At 34.1% G+C, this 26,181-nt stretch overlaps 1 protein-coding gene across 2 annotated transcripts in view; it reads right to left on the reverse strand.

Annotated features, from left to right (window-relative positions):
• Positions 1-4,054: 4,054 nt before the first annotated feature.
• The window catches only part of LOC108731274 (uncharacterized), a 73,556-nt gene continuing 51,429 nt past the window's right edge, over positions 4,055-26,181 (reverse strand). For both annotated transcript variants that reach the window (XM_018461527.1, XM_018461526.1), the window contains 13 exons: positions 20,672-20,809; positions 14,973-15,040; positions 14,385-14,674; positions 12,460-12,767; positions 9,565-10,184; positions 8,455-8,996; positions 7,300-7,480; positions 6,771-6,901; positions 6,339-6,487; positions 5,803-5,982; positions 5,036-5,140; positions 4,755-4,955; positions 4,055-4,541 (listed from right to left, as the gene is read on the reverse strand). In XM_018461527.1, coding sequence (XP_018317029.1) covers positions 4,380-4,541; positions 4,755-4,955; positions 5,036-5,140; positions 5,803-5,982; positions 6,339-6,487; positions 6,771-6,901; positions 7,300-7,480; positions 8,455-8,996; positions 9,565-10,184; positions 12,460-12,767; positions 14,385-14,674; positions 14,973-15,040; positions 20,672-20,809 — 3,075 coding nt within the window. In that variant the 3' untranslated portion in view covers positions 4,055-4,379. The remainder of the gene's footprint in view (positions 4,542-4,754; positions 4,956-5,035; positions 5,141-5,802; positions 5,983-6,338; positions 6,488-6,770; positions 6,902-7,299; positions 7,481-8,454; positions 8,997-9,564; positions 10,185-12,459; positions 12,768-14,384; positions 14,675-14,972; positions 15,041-20,671; positions 20,810-26,181) is intronic.

The raw sequence follows: 26,181 nt of genomic DNA on the forward strand, positions 1-26,181 counted from the left end.
CGTGTATTTATAATTCAAATTCATTTAAATATTGTGATATCAAATAATTAAGTTAATATTTCTATTCACTTATACATCAGCAATAATAAGTCACTAAATATAGTACAACGACCGTGTGATTCGATCTGTATATGCAAAACATCCTTGGACAAACATAAAAGAGACACAATAGACGACACAATAGACAATCGTTCGTTCAGTCACATACGGTGACACACCGTGCGATGTAAAGGCCCACAATGTAACGCGGTCTCAGATGTCCAATCAAAGACGAGACCGCTAGAAAAATAATTGGCCACAATTGTTAAATTGTGCATTTCCTGATAAAAGTGGCCGGAAGACGGTCTCGCCGTCGATTCTGTCGAAATTTACAATACGCGCCAAGTAACGACGTGCGGGCTCATTTGACTCGCGGTCCCTTAGATCATTTTAAGCTCAATCGCTTTGATTCTTTTGTCTTCAACGAAGGGAAGAAGGAATGTGGGTCATCCGTCAAACATAATCGGAAGCATTATTTTTCATCCGACCGTCAATTAAGTTCATCAATCAAACGATTTTTATCCGTTCAACGTCTATTATTGTTACTTTCACAATTGTTTCTTTAATTGATTGCTTCTCGTGTTTATAAATTTGTCGTCGGGAGAGAATATCGACCGTATCAGATTCATTTATCTTCATAATGTTACATCCATCCGCGGCGCTTGCGATAATTATATTCGTGGCTTGTACAGAGTCAGGCTAGGGTACATGAGCAAATGAGCGACCGACCGAGTTAGATTAGATTAATGGCGCCAAGACATAGGATTGATATTTCAATTAGTTATTTATTGTTTGATTGCAAAGTAGTATTCTAGTAAACATTGCAATACTGATTGAAATATAAATTTTGGAAATATTACTGAAGCTCTATTTATTTTAATATTTTATAGTCTATAATTTTCCAAATTAAAGAAACGACTTTAAATTAGCTTTTTTAATTTAACTTATCATTGTTGATTTGGTATTAGTATCCACATATTATATATTAACAATTAAATAATTAAATACATTCATTCAAAAAACAATTATTCAAAAAAATAGCTATTTCTATTTAGATAAAATATCAGCTAAATATCATTTGATTTTTTAATTCTAGTTCACTTCAGATAAACTTAATGTTACAATAATTTGCATAATTTATTTTCAAGTACTTTAAACGTAAAAAAAATTAATCATTAGCTTATAATGCTAAACTGAGAGAAATCTCACCATTAAAATTAATTAACTGTACATAATACTTAATAAATATATTGTCAGAAGAAAAAGTGGAAGTGTGCGTGTGTGCGTGCGTGCGTGCGTGTGTGTGTGGAGTGTGTGTGTATTACACAAGATAAAATATCTCTGAAGTTTCAATGAAATGTATTATTATCCCACTTTCAGTGGATCCATTCATCAAGACATTTCCGCCGTCAGAAATTACAATTAACGCGACGATTAGCGCAGCGATCGTAACCATTGTCAGATGCACGTGTAATAATAATAAACCCATTTTTAAAAATCTCATTGCACGACGGAGGCGCTTCCGGTCCTTGTCACAATCGATCGAAGATAACTGTAAATGAAATAATTATCGTTCGAGCACCGATTATCAGTGCAGCTCGGCGTAGCCCGAGGTCAGAGGCCATAATAACAGATCACTTGGACCGACTCGTACGGCATACGTTATAAAGTTAATGCGCAATTATTCAATTGAAAGCGGTTGATTCACGAAGGCACTGGCCGCGGCAAAAAGTTCATAAAATACATCGCGTAAATTTTTGCACACGAATTTTCGCCGACGCCGATGAAAAGAAGTCGCAAAGAATTGTTATACCGATAAAAATTGCTAATAGTTACAGAATATAAGATACAATATGTATATGCTTTAAATATTATAATTTGTAATTCTGAAACTATTAATGTTTCTACATTTCTGCTAACAAGCATTGATTCTAATTGTACGTGAACAAGGAACAATGCTATGTAGTACAAACGTCCTATCAATTCTAGTATTCCCAGTTGTTACATTATTAAAGCGGCTTCATAAGCCGCTTAACATTGTGCAACTAATGAACATTTATTGGTGTTAAATAAATCCTAGAAGAGAGTTTTACCTGCAATAATATCATTTATTAAATACAAAATTTAACAAAACACATTATATAGTAATTATTATCATTATATTAATAATAATACAAATATTAAAAGGAAAATAATATTAATAATACAATAATAATAATAATATAATATAATAATAGAAACACTTTATAGAAAATTAATTAACTGTACAATACTTAATAAGTATATCGTCAGAAGAAAAAGTGGAAATGCAGACACGTAGTACCAGCTAGAAACTCTTAATTTGTCTATAATTCTTAATATATTAATCAGAGCTAATTGCTGGAAGTACAATCAAATTTATAAACAATGCATTAATGATGCACATTATTCTTTAATAACTCTACACTCTTACACACATGTGTGTAACACACATTCTCGAATGAGAATACAGAGTTCTTTTACTCGTATAGTGGCGTGTCTTTTCGTTCCTGTGACCCGCGATCACAAGCAGCGATTATTGTTGTCGTTGCGACAAGGGAACAGGTATCGATTCTTTGGTATCGACATAATGCGGCGCATGCTGCCATGCGACCGAAATTTCGGGTAGTAAAAATATAAGTCGAGTAAAAATATATCGCAAAAATTTCATTTTATGCCAAATCTAATTGTTCCGCATAAATTATCTACATCTATCTCAAGATAAACAGAATCTTTGAAATAATACATTTAATAACAAAAAAGTAAGAAAAAATTTCATAGTCATTTTTTATGTTTTACAAACTGAACGTTCTACAAAACGTTTATATACGATATTTCAGAATTGGCAGAAAATACCACCACTTCTCACAGAACTGAGTGTAGACTTTTGTAATGTAACAATTGAAGATAATTGATATTTATGTTATCGAATGTAATGTTATCGAAAAAAGATATTGCAATATTGAAATGTGTATAATGAAAAAATCTCGGCCATACCACTTCGACGATGTACGTCTCTTTGGCAAACATACTTGTGTGAGATTGTGTTGTTCCCAATGTGCGCAGCTCTTCTCGCGTTTATATATAATCATCGACTTTATCAGCGCCACGAATACGGCTAACCACACACGGTAGGCCTGTAACATCGACTTTCAACCCGCACATAAAATCTAAATCTACGTAGTAATCTCGTTATTTAGCGAACGATACGAGAGTTGAGATCCTCGTGGATCGTATTTGTATCTCTATTCTTCTTGTATAAAAATACAAGAATGGTATAAGTCTCCTAGCACTACCGATAGTTTATCAGTAGTATCATATTTACATTTTGATTGATTCCCTCGTAAACCGTTGAATTTGTAATTTATTTTTTTATCTAAAAATTATATATTATAATTATATATTCGAGCACTGTCATTCTTCCTTGATGCTCATTCATTATTATCTCTTTGATGCAACAAGAAAAGTTTTAAACGACATTAAGTACATAATTTAAAGTTCATAATGTCAATGATTTTTAAGTCTCTGTTTTAATCCTAGCGTAACTTCCATCGTAAGCCAATTATTTCGCAATATTCGAAGAAACGCATTATCGATTTACGATAACGAGAAAATGCGAAATATTCCAGGAATGATTACGATGATATCTAGGTTATATAAATATATCTGAAATAAATATGTTCGGAATTAGCTGAAATGATCAATATATAGCGTACTTTCGAAAAATTCATTCGAAAAGACGATACGAAGACTATTAGTATTATAAAAATTTGTAATATCATTTATGATATAACGATAAACAATATATTATTTAAAGTATTCTCTTTAGACATTCAATTTTTCGTACTTACAGCGTTTTTTATATTAAGTTTTTATTTATTTAAATGCGCAAATATGTGTATTCAAAATTAATTCTTCAAATTTTGATCTATCTCAAATAAAAGCGCTTTTACGTTGATTAAGTTATTATTTTACGAATTGACTACATATTGTTGGATTGTTTTTTTTTTCCAGAAAATGTGCAGCGGTGAACAATAGAACAAATCTGTCAACCTAAAGACGTGACGAAACAATTTCAGCGTTTCGGAAAACGTAGCTTTCAGACGGCTATTGATTGAAACTGGGAAAAGAGCTGTCGCTCAACGGACTATTTCAAGTTTTCGAGCTCGTTTACGAGAAACGCCTCGAGGAACGTCCTAATGCGTTCATCGGTCAACGGCACAGAACGAATATCCCTCGTTTTTCATTTTTCTCTTTATTCGCATTTTTTCCGCAATTCCGTCTGATCGCGTTGCGAAACATTTTTGCACCGTTCACAGGATTTATACTACGTAAATCGGATCCTTGCACACCGAGATTCTTGCTTCCTGGAGGATTCTTAACCTTGGACCTAAAGGAACCCCCATCTTTTGAAGTCTCTCCTCGCTCAGGTAAGGCAACTCCACCATTCCAACTTTCTCTTTCTCGAAAGCAGTCGCGTATTTCTAAAATTGTAATTATCATTGAAAACGGAAATTTCAATTAAAGAATAGTATAATTAATAACCATTAGTTAAAAAAATTATTTAGATAAATTATATGGATATCTTTATCTAAGAAAAAGCTATTTCAGATTGATCGAGAAATCCATACAGTCGCTTATTACAGTTTGCTTCGCAAAACTGCGCATGACATAGCAAACGAATGCGGGGCACATACCTCATACCCAAGTTCCCTCAGGAACAGTCTGATGAGGGGAGGTTCCGTGCCGAAAAACTTGGTCAGTTTCTTCACCCTCGAGGGATTCGAAAGTGCTGGCAGTTCTGAATCCTTGATTAGGGGCTGCGACTGCGATCTCACCATCGCCATGCTCGTTTGAGTTCTGAGAGCTGCGATCTCGCACTTTATGCTCTCCATTTCCTGCGAAAACCTGATAGTAGTAGAATCTTGGAAATTCCAGCTCGTTTCATACCATAAGTGTTGTTAACTGGTTTTCTCACCTGTATCATCAGATGTTGGGTCCTCATCTCCGAACTCAAGTGGGCCACTGATCTTGCTAGTGTCACCACGTGCGACTCCAATCGCTGAAAACGCTTGTTGATGCTCTAAACAATCAAAATATGTTTCACCGTGATTTCATAATAATAACTATTTTAAAGACTAATAATTTTCCTTTGTACAAGACATTTATTTAATGACATTAGCAAAAATGCAATATGTTTCATATTTTAAATCTTTCTGTGAAAGGATTGAATAAAGCATTATATGAGAGGATAAATCTTAATGAAAATTATTGAATTATTGAATTAATTAATTAAAATTAATGCCAAATATGTGTACAGTAGAACTCCGTTTACCTGCAATCCATTTATACGAACAGATTCATGTTCAGTTCCAAATATCGAATTAATGGCCTGGTTTACATTGTGCGCTTAGTCCGCGACCTATACTATAGATGTCTTTGTTCGACATATAGGTTAAACAAGGAGCCCATTGTTTAGGTCGCGGACTAAGCGCACGGTGTAATCGTAGCCACTAGTTCCTATTATCCGAACAACGCCGGCGTATTTCGAATAATAGCAACTCGTTGTGTTTGACTTCAGTTTTCTGAACGTCAGCTTCTATTATCGGAACTAATAAATACTGGTAGAGGGGAGAGATAGAGAACCTCTATTATCCGTATCATTCAGTTATCGAAACTGTCTTGGTCCCCCGATAAGTTCGAGGATAAACGAAGTTTTATTGTATATAAATAAACCTCACCCACCTTAATATCTTTGGCTTTCTTCATCCTATCGTCAATCACGTGAGATCTACGTTTGTCGTGATGCCTCGTAACAGGCCTTGATGACACGGAGGATGTCGGTAACGATGAAACTGAACCATAGCTAGTGAGTCCTCTTGCCTTCCGTCTCTTTTTCACGCTCCCACCGAGTAATTTAAGTACCTGCGACAATTTTTCGTATACAAATTAAAATAAGTTCAATTACGCTCGTGCCATCCTGAGTCCTTTTCAACACGCGCGTATTTCTTTGCGACTGGAAAAAGCAATATTTCAATGAAAGATAAATATCAAAATATCACGTCTTGCCTCTATTTGAGTTATGTTAATAAAATGATGAAGAAATATTTTAAACAAATTTTTTTAACAAATTTGGTAATATAATATGCATTTTTAGTTTCATAAAAATGAAAGAGTAATGCATCTTCTTTTCTTGATTTTATGCATCCTTATTCTCATGGAAGAAAATAATAATAATAAAAACACAACAAATGATTTTATTAAAATAGTATCATACTTACTTCACTGTACATATTTTCTAATCCTTCCAATTGTTTCCTAATTGTCCTTGCATCAGTGGTACTGAGATCAGAGTCGCTTCTATCCAACATGGAGTCTAAATCAAGTCCTGTTGTGGTGGATGTTAAATCAGCAGCTTCTACTCCAAAAACTAAAAAAGTGCGAGTATTAATATTACAGAAGTATTAAATTTCAAAAATTGAAACTCACAGTAAAATTAATTATTAATCGTTCTGGAATTATATGAATTGGTTATAAAATATTTAGTGCTATTTATAATGATTAATTATAATTTTTATACAACTATATATCTTTCTATATAAAGAAAACAAATTCTATATGCATTACTTGTTTGGAAAAAATATATAATAAGATTAATATTTGAAAAAAAATTTACGTTAAAAAAAAGATTTTATATTTAAAGAAATACTCACGGTGAGAAAACTTTTTCGCGGCTTCCTTTTTAGACGTCGAAGCGCCACGATGTTTTGTGCTGTTCGAGAAACCTCTCTTTTCCATAACCTTGCCATAATCGTTATAATTTGGTTTTGATCCATACGGTAAACTAAAAAAAAATAAAACAAAAACATGTCTATTAGTATTATAAGAGCACTTATATTTGAAATAATAGTAACATAAAAATTAAATTCCTTTGTATAATCAAACATTGCTTTGTAAACATATTTTATTAAAAATATCGTATGAGATTTTTTAAAAATAATAAAATAATTAAAGATTGACGTTTCAAATTAACATCTTGCATCCGAGTCTCGCGTAACTAACAATTTATAAAGTTGCAACAGAGAGGCTTTTATTTTTAACATTGTAGAGACCACTTTTCGGCCAGACATCGATATCGGAATTTCGATATAGGAAGGTAACAGAATCGGAAGTGACTCGAGGCGGTGACCGGAAGTAACACCGGTTGCATGAAGAAGAGAGACCTGTTTGAAGTTGAGTTACCTCGTTGAGTATCGATTTCTCGGCGTACGTGGGCTGTCATGGGGTGACAATGGTGGCAGAGGCGGCGTTACTGAGGATACACTTTCGGACAGAGTGGAGTGCGCCATTGCTGGAACGTCCCTGGGCTCTAAAATACTCCTCAGCTCTGATTCCACTATGTCCACCCATTCGGAATCTTGTGCTGCGAAAGATAAAGAGACACAAATCACATACTCCGACAGAACGGTCAATACTTTCAAAAGAAAAATAAATTGCGACTAATAAATTACAATTAATAAATCACGAATATAAAAAATGATATATATAGAAATAAATATCATTTTATTTTTAAGATATAATTAATTAAAATAGTGCCCACTTGTTTTTTATTATTAATTAAAATAATATATTGTAATCAATTGCAACCAAATGCAATTTTTACAATATTATATAAATAAATAAGGTAAATATATATAATTATAAGATTTCTTTTAAAAAATACAGTAATTTGTATCATTTTTTTATGTTTAATAAAATAATAAACGTAAAATAAAAAGTTTATCTTCTGTGGAACATATAAGTTAAATTCATTTTCTTAAATTCATATTTTTGCAAACACTAAGCAGCAAGCAAATATTAATACCATAAATGTTGGTGACTTGGGACAGAGCATGTATTTGTTAAATTCAATCATGGAATCCATCCATAAGTCTCTAAAGGAAGTTTAAAACTTAAACTTAATTTAACTTCCTTTAGAGACTCATGGATGGATTCCATGATTGAATTTAACAAAAATACATGCTGTCCCAAGTCACCTGCACTTGTGCCAAGTCACCCACATTTACCGTACTTTTTCTTAACAAATGAGAAAAATAATATCTTATAACAAAAAGAAAGAGAAAAATATAATTTTGTCAACTAATAATAGAAAATAATTTTTATAAAATTGAGATAACATATAATTTAAAAATCGTAAAATATATATTTTTATTATTATTATTATTATTATTGTTTGACTATTAAGAGTAAAAGTCTAAGACTGAGTAATCGATTGGCTCTTTCATAGGAAACAGCTGACGCTAGAAAAAGTAGTCCAAAAGCATGTATGTGTGTATGTATGTAATAAGATGACTACAACCAAAAAGTTCAAGGTGAAATCAGAAAGTCGATTCTTACCTTGCGCTAAAGTTTGATCATCTGGCGGCGGACGTCTTCCGCTCGAATAGACTGCGGAGCCCCTTCCTGAATCGACATTCGAAGAACTCTGGCCGGCCTTGTCGTAATCCGAGCCTGAACCTTGATTCTGGATCTTCAATCGGCCGATACCCTGCTCCAGATCATCTTTCCTATCTGATTTCACAACGGACTCCTTTCCGCTATATTGTCCACTATCGAGTCTTTTCGATGCCTCGCTGATCATTTTCGTAGCTAAACCGACTCTTAAGCCGTCCGCATCATCCTTCAGTGGCTTGGAGTTTAAATGACCCTCCTGCTCCGTTCTCTTCTGCAACTCTTCAATCCTCTTCTGCACAGAATTTCCCTCTACCGAATTCTGACCTCCCTCTTGACTCGACGATCCTTGTTCTTGCTCTCTCTTTGATGTTCGTGTCTCGTCTCTTCGAATACCGAAGCTGGTTTCCGGTCGATACTCTTCATTCCTTTGTAATCCATTTCTTCCGGGCTCACATTGACTTCGATCTTCCACCATAATCTCATATCTAAAATGTATAGTATTCTTAGAACTAAGTTTTTAAAAACTCTAATACACTTCACACTCAAAGAAAAACATAGTGTACATAGACAACTATACAAGTTTTATAATATTATATTATGTATAATTAATGTATAAAGTTATATATATTTTATAATTCATATTATATATATTATTTAATAAATCATTTTATAGTTATATTAACTGTAAAGTTTATTCAATTATGTGCATTAATTCTAAATATAAAACTTGTACAGTTGTCACCTACATAGTTTCGCTATCGCTATGGCTCCTATTCAGAACGCGCTTATAACAATGTTAGCGCGCATTTAGCATATAGTTTACGTTACACATACTATAGAATTTCAGAAATAAAAGCGCGCACTTATCGATAAAAGCTTCTGAATACGAGCATTATCTTTTTCTCAATGCACACTCCATCTTACTTTGACTCTCTTTAACATATTATATTTTTTTACATTTGTTATATCTATAGAAATATATCTTACTTCAGTTATATTTGCTATATCTACAGGAACGTTGTATATAGTACAATAATTTTCTTTAAGTCTTACCTCTCCTTGTCCAACGGATCTACTGTTAAATTCTTCATATTCTCTCCGGGATTCTTCGAAACCTCGGTATTTCGTTCATCTTCATAACAAAGTTGCGGCTGTGAAGCTGCTTTCTCGATACCCTTTGTAGAGTTTCGCCTCTGAAATTCCGTTTCCTGATTACTCTCGGTCTTCATATACACCTGGGGAACGCCATAACGAGGTCTTCCTTGAGCATAATGGTAATAAACCTCTTGGCTCGACATTCGAAGTTCTTGCGCTTGTCTTGATGTGCTCGGAAGATCGATCTGCGACCTCGATATCGCTTGTCGCGCTTGCTGATACTGCTGATAAGAGACGCTATTGGGAAAATATGACTGCTGCATATTTCGCGCACTTGCAGTTTGCGAGCCCTGCTGGCCGGCAATTTGCTGCTGGTGCATCTGCTGGATTATTTGCTGACGCTGATGCATGTTTTGAGCGTGCTGCTGTGCAAACCGCGGACTCTGGTGATGGTTCTGATTCTGATGAAGCAACTGCTGAGGACTCTGGAAACTTGGACTCGTCGTCGGCATCGCATTGCCTACTTGATGCTGTTGTACGGATAAACCGTGCGGTTTTTGCACTTGCGTGCCTTGCCCCTAAACCAACCAACCGGCTCGTTAACAATAAGCTACCGTTAAATCGTGAACGCCTATCTGCTTTTTGTAGAACTATTAACATAGTGGAAATCTACTACAATTAAGCTTTAATTAGCTTTTACAGACGCGCGTATCGGCACGATAAATTCACTGGTTTTTGGAGTTTAATAACTGCATTACGTAATTTTATTCTACAAGCAGAAATATTTATTCCTAACAACGCTTGTGATATTCTATCCTTAAATTGTTTAACCGGGATGTCAACAATAATTTATTGTTAAATAGATAATTGGTCTATATGCTTTTTGTCGTAAATTGATAACGTTTAAACAATTATTATAATAAATTTAATAATTATTCTAATATGAGTAAAATGCATATGTGAGCTTCTGCGGATGTTGGTGCATTTATAATACAAATTATGTATTTATAATACAATAGATACAATCCACATCATACACACACACACATATACATACGCACACACTGCATGTCATACATCAACTAACCGATTAAAATGTATTTACCAAACGAAGCTAAAGTATAATTGCAAACATTTCGACTCTGGATTTCAATTCTCTTCGGTTGTGGAAGTCAAATACAAACTAGTAATGTGTATTTATTGACCTGAAGAGGACTCAAATTCCGAATCGAAATGTTCAGATTACTTTAACTTCGTTTGATAAATACCTAATTGATTGCGAATTGTATCTATCTGTTAGAAATACATAATTATATACGCATCAATATACGCAGAGACTCACAGGCATTTTACTTGTATTAGATTTATTTTTAGAGTCCTATAATATTTTAATTATTAAATATTAAATTTTTAATTATTAATTAGTTAATATTATTTTACAATTTTATTTTATTTTAACTCAATAATTATTGTATAAATATTTTATAATTTTACACATTTTGCTAAAAGATTTCGTGAATTTTACTTATACATTTGTTATTTTTTATGTTAGGACTCTCTTTTGTGGTTTTTCTTATTTTAACTACTACAACACTATCACATGCATCAACATTGATCGTCGTCATTGCATGGATCGCATTATAAAAAAAAAGTAATCCCGTACAATTTTCAGCGTGGTTATGTAAATTTTACAGACTTCTTTACGCGAATCTTTCTCATCGTGTACGCAACAGCATAGAAAGTTGTTGAGATGCGTCATTATGAGTAATATACTGCGCACTGTTCGTCGGTGATTTAGCGCTCCGTAGCGCTGTATTGTACGCGTTCACTATCATTATACCAACCGTTATTTAACAAACTAAAATGTTAACGCGCTGTGCTAAGCAAGTATCAATCATTATACTATAGAACATTCCTGCGAGTCGTGTCAAAGCTACGTTATACGTGTTATCATTCGAATATCACATTATGCCGTTTAATGCTCCGCGTATATCAGTCAGCTTTTGTACAAATCATGATTAGTTGTTACTTGACTACGTGACTATGTAGTTACTTTATTCGAATTTATATGAAAGAGATGTCATTATGAAAAGACAGGCGACAAGCTATGAGACATATTTTTTCATTTGTCGGCGAGTCTCTGTTTCCTGCACGCAACGAAAATCCACACCCTCATAAGAATGTCGATATTACGGAGCAACGCCTCGAAATGTATAGTATTTCGTTCAACAAACGTATGTCTATCTTTCCTTATCAGAAAGCAATTTAAATTTGTCTTGAAGAAAAGTTTAAATAAAATAAATTATGCTTTTTAATAAAAAAAACGATTTAAATTTATCTTAAAGAAAAGTTTAAATGAAATTAATTGTACTTTAATAAATCGGAGCTTAAGAGAACGGAGGAAGACAAGAAAATTATTTAAGGATACTTCAATACAAGACAAGATATCTCGAATAATATGGTATTCAATTTTATTTTATAGCATTATAATATTAATTTTATTTATTAAAGAAATAAGATAAAAATCTGTGATAGTTTTCACTCTTTTAATTATTTATAGTTTTAAAATTTTCATTGCATTGTCACGCTCTTTTTTCTATGAGACTCTCAGAAGACAAACTGTGATCAACTCTACCTTTAATAATTTTCTTAATTTTAGTGTATGTACACAATTAATTCATAATTTCATCATTTTTTAATTCGAATATCACATGAATTGATCAGTTTGACTTCTGAAAGACAAGAAAACACAGAAACTGTTAACGTCAAATTTTCGCATCATTTATTCATCAATGAGTTTTATCGAAGTTAAATATCGACGTGAACATTTCTCATCTTAATCTTGAGATGTACCTGTGCTTGCGTGGGATTCTGATGGATTCCTTGATGTATTTGCTGTCCGGTTATACCGCCTGGTGTCTGAACCATGTACTCCCTCGTAACATTTTGCACCTGCTGTGCACCTGTCGCGGTTTGGCCAAAAGCAGGAACTTGAGTTTGATGAACTGTTTGAATTCCTCCTGGCGGAGTATGGTGGGTTACGTGAAGCTGAGCACTTTGCCCCGGCAAATTCGGCTGAATAGTCGCGGTCGGCTGCAGTTGGCCTGGTAGAGGTATATTTTGCTGGTTGCTTTGATAGCCATATGAGTGACCATACTGACCTGAACAACGAGAGCAAATATTTTATATTATTTTTTTTCGTTACACAAAGAAGATTGTAATTAATACCAGCACAGATTGTACACTATACGTGGTTTAAATAAACATTATTTTTCTTTGTTAAATATCTTTTCGTTAAACTTGTTACATTTCTACTTAAATTTACATATTAAAAATGCATCTATGTGTATTATGTAAAGACTTGAAGTAACCGTTTCAATATACACTCAAGTATTGAAGTGTAACTGAAACGTTGCATCATATACATATATGCTCGTTTTGAACGCTATCAGGAATGCTAAAATGTATGAATATGCATGTGCACTACTGAAGTTAATTAAAAGGAAAGTTTCTCCTCCATTTATGTGCCACATACGTTGAAGCATACGTATGATGCGAACGAATCATTATTACGGTTATAGAAATTATAAAGGAAAGCTAAGGATAGGAAAATTGCAAAGGAGAACTTTTAAACGCTAAAAGATATAAGGATATATATGGCGTAATGAAATTTGAGATGTTAAAGAAAAAACTTTGTATAAAAACAATCGTCAGAAATAGTCGAATGAGCTATATGAAATCTTATAGTTGATTTCATCGATCTTCTTCAACATATATATCATATTTTAAATATTCAACGACTCGACGACCGTAATTTTTTTTCTTATCAACTTATTCGTTCTTTCCTCTCATAAAAGACTTTAAAATTATTCCTTCATTTTATTTGACAGTTAAAATGGTGAATCATTTTACATTCGTTCGTAGAAATTTAATGTTCATCTACCGCTAACCTCGATTTAAGTGAACGATTAAACAGAAAAGTATTACTCGTGTATTAAAGCTTACGGTAGATTACAAAATAATAGCGGCGGTATTGCGCGTGCGAGGCTCTCGTCTTTGTACACTGTGAATTTACAGGTTTGCACAACGAGCGAATGCGAATAATACGTCGCACAAAAAGGAGGAAAGTCTCACACGTCGCGTGCACTTGTAAGTGACAAGTTGTAAGTTACGAGTGGCAAAGTGAGCTCACTTATTAAATAAAAATTAGAGAAGTATAATCCAATAAATTTTCAATCACAGGAGCTGTGACAAAAATGTTATCTTGGCTGTCGTCATTTAAAGATAGTTACGAAGATTGTGAATGGAACTCTCGCAACTTTCCATTTTTAAATCGTATCCATTGCTACATAGTAACATTTAATGTATTTCTACATTTTGTGAACTTATTGTGGTTAATTATTTACTCCCAGCTGCGCAATAATTAATTAATTAATACCACTTCGTGTAGACAAATTAACGAATAAACGATACGAAATGTTTCTTCTGCAACAAACTTCATAATATTAATTATTAATTTTTGCAAATATAGAGCTCAGCTGGTGCTTTTCTAGGAGCGGAAAGGCCCATTGCTATGCATGCAGACCATGCACGCTTGCATACACCGTTTCATATTTATAAAACATGCAACTCCGCCATTTAACGTTCCGCTCAACAGGCTCTTTCCTCAAATTAATTCATCAACATTTATGAGCTAATTAACGGCACCTCGCCTGAGCATCGCGCCTTAACGCGCCTAATTGCTCGACTAGTATCTTGCTTGGTCACGTCCAACTTACCGTAAGCATTCTTTGAATATTGTTGCACATTAACCGACGGCTCCTGTGCGCGAGGTTTTCCATAAATCCCTTCCTTCTTCCTAGTCTCGTCATCGTCGATGCTCCTGCTCGACTTTCGCAGCTCCTCCGTGACGTTGTTCAAACTGGCTTCCGGTTCCGGTTCGACGTCTTTGCGACTAGGTCCGAAACGACTCGAGATCATGTCCTTAATCGTGTGATAAGTTCTGGAGAGTGACTTTGTCTTTTCCTCGTCTATCTTTGTCGTCCTCGGTACCGCTCCACTAGACGATCTGAATACAATACAATAGTATAGGAAGTTTAATCTCTCGAGGGTATTAACGGGTTATTATTATACATAATACGCGCCGCAGGTACGATAATACTGCTCATGCATTAATATCACCGTTAATGATGGAGAAATAATTTATTTCACTTAGCATCGATTGTATAACAAACGAGATAAATGCAAGAGTGAAAGAAAGAAATAATATCTGAGATCAAACAATAGGCACGCAGGCCTCTCTCTCTTGAATCTTTACAAGAGGACCGTAATTTAACGTGAGCGTGAAGTAAGCATGAAGTAATTACGAGTAGGCGTCCTGTGACTGATAATTTCTCGCTTGGCCGTCCTGTCTTACTTCCTGCATCTGAGTTCCCTGAAAAAAAAAGAAGAAACGCATTCGCTTGGTGAGCGCACATTGTTAATGATCGGCACACGTCGTTAATAAAATATCCTCTATAAACGCGTAAATTATGGAACGTATAACGTCCTATGTAAATCCATTAATTCCGTAACGGCTCGGCGCGGGTAGTTTCGTTAGTTGCGTCTAATTAAGCCGTTAAACGAGAAGTACGTAATTACATGAGCAGCATCAAAAACGATCGTCTCGCAAAGTTAGGCATCGATGAAATTTGCCTTTCGATTAAAAACCACCTAAACGCGAGGGAAAATGAAGTCTGAATTAAAATTGAATAAGTTCGCCGCCCCCTCGTTGATATATTAAATTATTCGCCAGGCATACATTAATCTGTTAGAGGAAAGTTGTTTACGTAGTTTGTGCGTCAAAAAGCAATGGGAAAAATACATTAAACTTTTACCATAAGAAAAACGACTACAACACCGAGAAAAACTTTTGGTAGAAAATGAACAAGCTAGAAGATTCTGATCATATCAATCATCATCAATGTAATCAGATTCTTTTTCCAGTGCAAGCTTTAGATTCAGAAGAAATCACATTAAAAATATTACGTCGCGTTAAAGATAAATCAGTGCCAACAAATTTTTAATTTATTATTTCTTTTAATTTATTATCTTTAAATTTTAAAATGTAGCTTTTTTTATTCTTTGATTTTATTTTATTAACTTAAAGTCTTTTTTATATCTAATGCCAATCAAAATAATTATTTTTGAAACATTTTTTAATTATAAATAATTGTTATAAAATCGTTAGAAATTAACTATTCATTTTATACTACAAAAGAATGTTTAAGAAACGATAACAAACCACTTAGATCATTACCTACTGTGAGTAAATTGGAAGAAATATATAACAGTAACACCTCTTTTCTCTTTTTTTATGTCACAGGAAATTGAACAATAAGGAGCGTGAGTCCGAGACATGACATCTTAATTTCGCGTACAGTTCGTCAGAAATGATTCTCTTCGGGAAGCAATTCATAGCATGAAGCGTGCACTTATGATATAAGTAGTGTCCCAAAGTCGTCTAACTTCCAGCGAGAGGAATTCATCTAAAGTTTGTTCCAAAAAACGTACTTTCTCGCTGAGAATCGTTTAATAAAAGCAGCGACTTCAGTGAAATAAGCCCTCACAGTTTTAACGATTATAGTTCGGAACCAGCTGTTGCGAAATTATGTAAAGTCAACCTATCCCGGGTACATAATCTCATACACAAGCAGAAGTCAACCATTACGTTATGGCCGTAGAAAGGATTCATAGTTAAAACGAATGTCGTTGAGATGCAATTCTCAGGATTTATTTTTCCTCGCAAGGAGGAATGTTTTGGTAAACCGTATGCTCTTTTAGCGAACGAAACATTAAGATGAAAATTTTGTAAAAATATACAGTCGGTCAAAGCGCAAATTAATAAAGATTGAAAAACGCAGGATAACCGCAAAATATTATTAAAATTTCTAGAATAGAAAAAAAAAGAGAGTGACTATTTTGTTTATTATTAATCATAGAAACAATAATTTCACAAAAATAAATAATTCTGATGTTTTATTAGTAATTAAGAAGGTAATTAAAACTTCTTTCTAATCTTGCAGAATTTTAATCTTTCAAAATAGTAAAAAGAATGTGCAATATCAAATCAGATAAAATATATTTATAATTTAAATTTTCTAAAACGTACTATGTATAGAATTAATTATACGAGAAATCAGCAAGATTTATATTTATATGTAGCCAAGAAATCAACAATCTTAATTAGTCATCGTAAATTGTATACTATAAACTTTCTACCATATTAACGCTCTCTATCTATATCTCCTTGAAGCAGTAAAGTCGTTAAATTAATATGGTAAACTCGTGTCACAACACGGGTGATTAAGAATACAGTGACGCGACGCGACGGGATGTGGTTGGGATATGATTCTATTCGGCTGTATAATGACAGCGGTGGTCGTAAAATAAAATAATATGTTATCGACCTTCCAGGTTCGAATACTATTCCCTTCGAAGGAGGACATCAGGCATCAGCTAACGGCCAGGAGTGACCGGCGTGCGTTGCCTCGGCAATTTTAAAGTTAACGTACTGAATCCTACGGTTCTCGGGAAGAGAGATGCGCCTGGAATAACAACGTAGGGCCCCGCGGACACGCATCGCGCATACGGAAAAGGCTCTCTGACTTATGGCCACGCTGATACCGTGCCGGGATTACAGCCGTACGGAAGATAAAAGCGAAGTTTTTCATACCTGGCGCGCTACACTTCGAAAAATCACGACTCCCCGATAACGCGTTTGAATGCCTTTTATATCTGTAAGAGGAGATGCAAAACTGAAGAAGATAAAGGAAGATAAACGCGAATCCAATTATATTCTCGTATATTATAATGGAAAAAAAACCTTATATTAAAATTGAGAAAATATACCTATAAGCGCGTTATCTATAAATCTATATATGAGTGAATTCACTCAGTCAGTGCGTACTGATGCACATTAAAGCCATCGCAAATTGACATAAAAATATATGTTTAATATAAAAACGGATTAATCTATGAAATCCTTAATACATTTCATTGTGCTGTTAAATAAAATCTGTATTTTATAATTCTGTATTTTATATTTAATTTGCATGTTACTTTTATATAGATTAAATCAGTATCCAATCAAATTCGCTAATAGACTGTCCATTCGTCTCCTATATCAATTGACGACAACTGAAAGTCTACAAATCTTTGTGTTTTTAAGAAGAAATTGTGATGTGAAGGATATGTGTAAAAATGTGTAACTTTTTCAGAAAGTTGTTCCAATTGAAAATAAAAAAAAGTGAAAAGAGAAAATGAAAAATAATGTTGCATTCTGAATCCTCTATATAGGTATGTACGCGCACTCTTTTTTTGGTCAAACTTTTCAATTCATAGTATTTTCACATTGAAAGAACTTTCACAGCAAAATTGCTCTAAAGCGGATTCGTAGAGCATAGCCGTACGTGACGTTAAAAAGAGAAAACAAGACTGAAAGCTGTAGCACGTGGCTTCCACAAAAGTAGGGAAAAATTTACTTATGCGGAATCCTCGAAGTTAGCAACACCCAGGGTTTCTGAGAGCGCTGGAAATAAGTTTACGAGCTACGTGAGTCTCTACGGCGCGATGGCGTACCTTCCGCGCGGCACGACATGTTGCGAACATGTTCGGCGCTGATTAAGTGTCGTCTCGATGATGTGTATTATGTAAAGTAGATTTAAGTAATTCGAAAGGCAACGAAAGTTGGCCATTCTGCACGCCGGAGCGTATCGAGTTCGTCGGCTGCGTGCGAAATCGCGGAAAGGCGATCCCTTCAGTGCGTTCACATGATATTTTGTATCGTAATCTACGACGCGAGTCTTTTCTCGCCTTCACCAAATTCAACAGCGGCACTCTCCGTAACGATATTGTAAGAATGAAAATAAGCAATATTAAGTAAAAATCGAGAAATCTTCAACAAATGGGAGAAGGCCATATTCACACAGAAAGAACAGTTTTGCTGAAGTATCTCAAAACCAAGCTATCTAAAAATAATTTTATTTGGATTATGAAAATAATTATATGCAGGATGTTTAAACTGGTTGCTAGAATGTTAAAACTTTTTGCAATATTGTCCTCAATGTGAAGTTTTACGTAATTATTTTGATGGTCCAATAAAATTATTTTGAAATCTGTACCTAATTAAATTTTTAAATACTTTAGCAAAATCGTTTTTTCCGATCAAAACAGATATTGGTATCTATTGTACCTAATAATATTTTTGCGTAAATCTTACAATTTCCAGTTCAATGAAAAAAAAACTTAAACGTTTAAAAACGTAATAAAAAAATTTGACATTATAAAAATTAAAGAACTTCTTTACATTAAATAGAAAATTTATTAATTTTTCCGCGCAAATCAGGTCATTTCAGGGATAAAGTTGACCGAAGAAGTCACAAGATAGGCGCATAATAATTATACAGAGAAAGTAGGTATTTCTATTTCGTTACGACATTGGTGCACGCGCGCACGCGAACTGCATCATCGCTGTTTTAGAACTGAACGCTCAAAGCATTCCATAAACGAGCACTATTCTAGGATCAATGGAACCGGCCAACAACTACTCGAGGACCAATAACTGCAGTTTACCCAGCGCGTAATCTTGTAAACAGAAGAGATCCATTCGCAGCGGAAATACTTATACCTAGTGTACTATAGCTGTAACTTAAAATCATCTTGTTTTTGTAACATACACGGGAATGTCATATTACACAGCAATGTCATCTCTCTTTCTCATGATACATCGTTAACGCAAATCTCACCAGTGATGATCGTGCAGGATGTAATTTACTCCGGTAGTACGATGACATACCGTTCCTAATTAGCAACGAATCCAGACTTGGAAATATGAAGTAAAAAATATGACTTTTGATTGAAGAAACTAAATTGTTGTTACGTTATGTATGTTATGCTGATATTACTAGAAAAATGTAACTTGTAAAAAAAAAGAATGATGACATGTGTGAAAAGAACGATTTTTCTAAAGTATCTAAAAATTTATTTAAATACGGATCTGAAAATAACTTTATTGGATCATCAAAATAATTTTATAGGAATCTCAAATATAAGTTATACTGTAAAAAGTTTTGACATTCTAACAATCAGTTTGAGCATCCCACATAATTATTTTGATGGTCCAAAAAAATTATTTTCAGTTGTATCATTTTTATATAGCTAAAATTTTATATACTTCAGTAAAATCGTTCTTTCCGTGTATTTTTCAAGAAAATTTACACCTTTTTTCTATTTTCTTTATTTTATTAATAAATATGAAATATTTACTAAGCCTCAATAAAATAGAAAAAATAAAAAATATAGGAAAGTAAGGAAATAAATAGAATAAAACATATTTAATAAAAAAAAACAAGGAATTAAATATGATAACATACAAGTCAAAGAACACATAAATCACCGCAACAATTATATCGACACAAGTAATTCATAAAAAAGAACACAAAATACATCTATCACTTTCGATCTGACATCAATTTCTACACCCTTCCCTTATGTCTTAAAATATCAATAAGTATAAAACCAGAAAAAAAAGAACGCCTGAACCGTGTGTTTCTGACGCCTACTACTAACGCTCGCGTAGGTGGCACGTGTATATAATATTGCACACGCGTGCCGACCGATTAATCGAGGGATTTCGTAATAATCGTCAGACAATAGAACCTGTCCTCAAAGTAGGACGAAAACTTCCTCACTTTGGCTACCGTCAGAAGTTTAACTTCGATGAACACTACGATTCATTTAGATTACTTGCTTATATTTACTCGAAGAATGCATATTGCTTATATTTTATATATATATATACTTTAAATAATATATACTTTGTATAAATAATATATATATATATAATTATAATATATACTTTAAATAACAAGAAAACGCAGATATGCAAGAAATACGGAAAGGAAGAGAATGCACTAACAAGTGACCCAAGCATCTCGTTACGCTAGCCGCTATTGTCCGGAAGAAAAGATGCGAAGAAATCAGCGTGGTTTATCCACCGTGAATTATCAAGAAAGATCGGACTTACTTCTTGAACCCAGGCCTGTTGCTTGATCGGCGCATCCGGCGCGATGGCGACTCTTCCGGCGGTCCTCTGCTTGTACTCGTGAAGAATAGGGATCTTAGAATTCTTGTCTCCCGACGACAGGATCAACTCGCGTTCTATCTGCAATCGGAAGAAACAGAGATTATCGTTTGCTTAAAATAGTTATGTTTCTAATTTTACTGTAGACGTATACTAGAGAAAAAATATTTTGTTCTATAAATCAAAATTTTGCTGTCAACAAAGATTTGTTTAAAATGTACGGAACAAAATTTTTTTTAATATACTGAGCGGAACTGTCATTTTATGCGAATTAAATTGTGCAGTTGGTATAAATAAATATTTTTGTTATTTACAGAAAAAAATGTATTTCGTACGGAAGTAACTAAATATTTTATTGTATAAACAAAATATTTGGTTGCTGTTAAAAATTGTCTCAATTAAACAGTTTTGTTGAAATTTTTCACTAAATTTTTTTCCAGTAGTGTGTATTACTCAGGAAAGATTCATCAAATATAGGTATATTTCGAATATTACGAATAAATTGCTTAGTCATTCATCGATAATTTCCAAATAGCTAATTAATACGAACTAATTAACAGAATCAAAAGATTTAGCATAAATTATTATAATTAGAGATAATATAATTATTATTAATCGCTCAATTGCTTCTTATCATGTAAACTTTATTAGAGAGTTTTCAATTAAGAAAGAGTATTAACCTAACATATATTAAAGTAAATTATCATATCGTATATTATTAATTATATTTCTGAGCTCATGCATAAATGGAACTACATTTTATTAATTTTTTTTAGCAATATATCTTATGTTTAATTTTTATATCCCAATTTTTAATCTCCTAATTTGTTCAAATTGCTTTTCAAAGGATAATTAACGCGTTAAAGCAAATTAATCTGCTGATAAGCTTCTTTTCTTAGCTCGCGCGCAACCGAGCGCGCCCTGAGAGGTGCACCTACATAGGTAAACAGAGCAAAAACAGATGGATGATATGCAGACGGCCATCACGCGCCGAGAGATTTTCCGTGCGGCTTTCTCGACCGAGTCCACGTCAGGCGGAGCATCCGTGTCGAAGGCGAGTTCGCACGCACGGCACGATGATACGCAAAGTGCGTGCACGGTGCGAGCGCGACGAGTGCGTTCATTGCGTGCGCGTAATAACGCGCTGCAGAGTAGGTGTCACTGAACTAAACTGGCTGCAACATCGCCGCAGCAATGCCGGGCATCGCGCTCGGAAGAAAGCAAGCGTGATGAAACGAGCTACTGCCGCGGAAAATAAATGCACGCGGGTAAGCCCCGAGCATAATCACGCTTGCGGATACATAACTACGTTCGCGTACGTGCACAAGTATGAGATTCATTTCCCCGAGACTCTCGACTCTCGTTCGCTGATCGCGTCAGGAAACGCGAATCCTTTTAAGGATCACGATCTTGTCGTACGAGATAAGCACGATATTTGATTGTTAATCGTTCTCGCGATGTCCAGGTTTGGGCATACGGTTACGAATTTTTGTGAGAAACTGAAGAAAGGAGCGTGAAAAAACATGAGCGTTTATAGGGAATACCACGCTCCGAATGTTAATACATTCATTTGCTTCGAACGTCATCGGTATCCATAAATATGCGATTCTCTGACGGTGATGTACCAATGTATTTTTATCATGTATGAATGTATAATAAAGCGAGTAAACATGATATATATGCATTCGTATATGAATGTATCGTAAAATACAACTCGCTTGGTTTCCCATGAATTATCTATAATTATGATGTCAAAGATAAGATGAATGACAATTTACCGTGATTAATGTTTCACTACGCAAATGAAAAATTTGTATTAAATTTAACACATTTTATCCTATATCTCAAACGCGATCCATTCAAGTTTTTATACTAATTTAACAGAAGATAAGTATATTAAAAATGAACACAAATGTTATATAAAAAATTAACACAAAAATAACAATTTGATACAATTTGAAATTATGAAAGTACATTTCTTCAGTAAAATTAATATTTATCTAAATTTAATGTTAAATTATGTTAAGAAAAGTTTATGTTAAATTAACTATGTACATACGTTTTATTCATTTATCTTACGATGTATGTTTTAAATTATCTTTATTTTATGTTTTATATAATATTATTTTTATGTTACTTTTTTAATTATTCATAAATTATTTTAAAATATTGAGAAATATTGAATACTAATTTAAATGCAAAACATTCAAATAACACAATTGCATTATGTTAAATTAATACTCGTGTATATTAAAAATTCAACACAAAAATTTTAACAAGGACTGGTTTTAGCAAAAATACACATATAGATATATGAAGATAAGTTATTTAATTCTCCTGTGAATAATTTATACATAAATCTGCTTGTTTAAATATTCAGTTCATATGTTGTTTGAAAAAGAAAATAGGTCAGTTGACTCTATATAAGACTTAATTTGTGAATCAATGGCTACGTTTACACGGTGCGCTTAGTTCACGACTTAACGATAGGTGCCTTTGTTTAATATACAGGATAAACAAAGATATCTATTGTATAGGCCGTGGCGTAAATGCACGATGTAAACGTAGCCAATATCAAAAATAGTTTCCAATTGTGCTAATAAAATAAATAAATAATTAATAAAAACATATATTTATTAAAAGCTTGTAATTTCCGCATTTAACAGTAAATATGACTTTGGATTTTTTAGACCAAAGACAATGAAAATAAAGTGACAATATTTAACGTAAAACGCGTAGCGGAAATACAGGACGAAAAGATTTTTCGGAAAATTTGAAAAATATAATAGTGCAAAAATAATTTTCTTCATATGGCAATTTCTTTTTACTGCATGCTACATTCTTTGCTTGTTTTTTCTTTTAGAAATAATCCAAATGATTGCGTATAATTTTTCTTTTTCGAAAAAGATCTAGTAGTTACATCGGCATCTTGCTCAGGATGATCGACGGTATGTGACGTCACTCATCGACAAGCATAGACGCACACACGCGTACGCGCTGCGGTGTCTTATTGCGTCATAAAGCTGGATTATAAAAAAAGCTCGAGGTATACAACGGAGTGGTACGATGTTTTGCGGAAGAAATAAAGCGTGCTAATAGAGGAACGGCGTCATGAGAACGCGCGTAACGCGGTGCGTCGAGGCGTAAGCTCGCGAATAAAAATACCGATCGATTCGCGCCTTCCGGGGATGATAATAGGATGTGATAGAACCTCGAACACAACTGCACCTGATATTAGATTCCCTTAACTACAGCTCTTGCACCCAGCACTTAAGAGACATTGAATCTTTGATAGAGGTCTTTTAAGGATGGTTCTTTTAGTGGTAATAATCTCGAACATAATCGCTATATTGTTGTTCATATGTGGACAGATATACCGGAACCTTCAATCTTACATATATATACTTAGTCTCAACAAAATATATATGTGTATGTGTTGCAGTCGGGATGTCCTATAGTTAATTATTATAAATAAAATTAAGTCAATTACATTAAATTAATTTAAAATAAATTTATCAACGTTTTTACTTAATGCTTTTCAAAATAAAATAAAAAGATAAAGGATTCTTCACAAAAATCATAGCTTCATTTATTAGTTCATTAAACAGAATTCTCAGCACTTTAATTGAATTTTTGTTATAAAGCACAAAGCAATGATTCCAAACATGAGAATGTAGTCATTTTTTCTCTGTCAAAGAAGATTTAATTCGCACAGAGTCCGCAGGCTTTTATGCCACGCGATAATTAAAATGCCATAGGAGGATTGATCGCAACGTGACAATATTTAATAAAAAAGGGTTAATTAACATTGATTCGCGATCAGCTATCGTAATATCGATAAACGTGATAGGCCGTGTCGCTTTTAGAATTTTCCTCTTCGATCAAGCGAGCCGTATGCGTACGTGCGTGCGTATGTATATGACGTCACGCGAACCAACGGTGCGTGGTGTGAAGAATTGGTGATAAAGGCGCTGGCTGAAATGGCAAAGACCATAAAACGCTGGATTGCCCCGATTTATTCTCACCTGCGGTTGTGCCGATTCTTGCAGAGAAATGTGGTGTGTATCTAAACGGCTATCGCGAGTAAAGCCCCCTTACCCGACTTCCGGCGAACGGTACGCGCGTATGATGCCCCCTTTGTCTTGATGGAGAACCTCTGAGAACCTTCCCAAGAACAACGTAACTAGCGTACAACGAACTGTTACCGAAGATTTCTCCATGGACCGCGTGCTAATTCTTAACGCCAAACGCGGAAGATCAACGCGCACCATTTGTACCGCGTGATTACGCTCAGCTAATTAGTCGGAATTGACTAAGGTCAGGCGACGAGAATCAAAAGATGAATCTTGATAGACAATGGAGAAAATTAGAAATTAAAAATGTATACGAGCCTCAATGGAGAGATAACAACGCGATAATAATTGACGGCCGAGATAAAACACGAGATAATGCAATCAAATGCAGAACTTAATTGTGCTTCTAGATTTATATTGATGGAAAAATGTGTGACTGAATATATTCGTTTAAACACACTAAAGTATAGTGTGTAGATATTTCATCTTGTTACAGGTGTAACTATCTGTCGGCAAAAATTTCCCTTCGACGTTTCTCGTGGTGGAAATATAATTGAGCCCGGTTTGTTGTGTCCAAGAAATCTAGTATAATTCTAGAAAACCCAACCGTTTATACCGAATAAAGCGTGATATCATGAATTCTACTCGTTCCTTCTCGTTGTACTTAACTCCTGTCTCCATAAGAAGGCACATCGAAACACACGCGCGGAATCTCCTTATTCAGAAAATCGTGTCCGTCATGTCATCTGCGCAGCAGGTTGATAATTACAAGAAATCATTAGCGGGAAATCGCCTGATATTATCAAAGTTTCTACAATTAACGAGTGTCCGATCGAAAGCGCAAGCGATGGTAGCTATAAATAAAACGTTCGAAAGAAAGAAAGTCTAACCTACTATACAGGGTGTTTCCAAATTAAATGGCAAAACTTCGGGAGCGTGTAGAGGAGTAAAAAACTAAGAAAAAAAGTCCTATAGACATATGCTCGTTTTTGCTCCGTTTCAGAGAAATCGAAAAAAAATGTTTACATTTCTTGCCATATCTAGCACCGACATATTTGATTACATTTTCCACTTTCTGTTATGAATTTGTCAGTCGCTCTTTGAAAGCCTTTAACAGTAGATGAATTTTGTCTTTTGCAATATGCCGCGTACGTATTCTAATAGTGAATATGCTGATATGGTTTTTGTATACGGTTTCTGCAACGGTAATGCTTTAAAGGCGGTGCGAGAATATGCACGACGATTTCCAAACAGAAGAGTGCCAAACCGAAGAGTGTTTATGTTGACATTTAATAGATTGCGAGAGACTGGAACATTTTCAATTCGACAAGAAAACAACCGATTTCAAGCAGCGTTACGAAGAGATTTGCAGGCAGGGAA

The sequence above is a fragment of the Mycetomoellerius zeteki genome, unplaced genomic scaffold (assembly GCF_001594055.1).
Source record: "Mycetomoellerius zeteki isolate Tzet28-1 unplaced genomic scaffold, Tzet1.0 scaffold122, whole genome shotgun sequence".
Classification (NCBI taxonomy): domain Eukaryota; kingdom Metazoa; phylum Arthropoda; class Insecta; order Hymenoptera; family Formicidae; genus Mycetomoellerius; species Mycetomoellerius zeteki.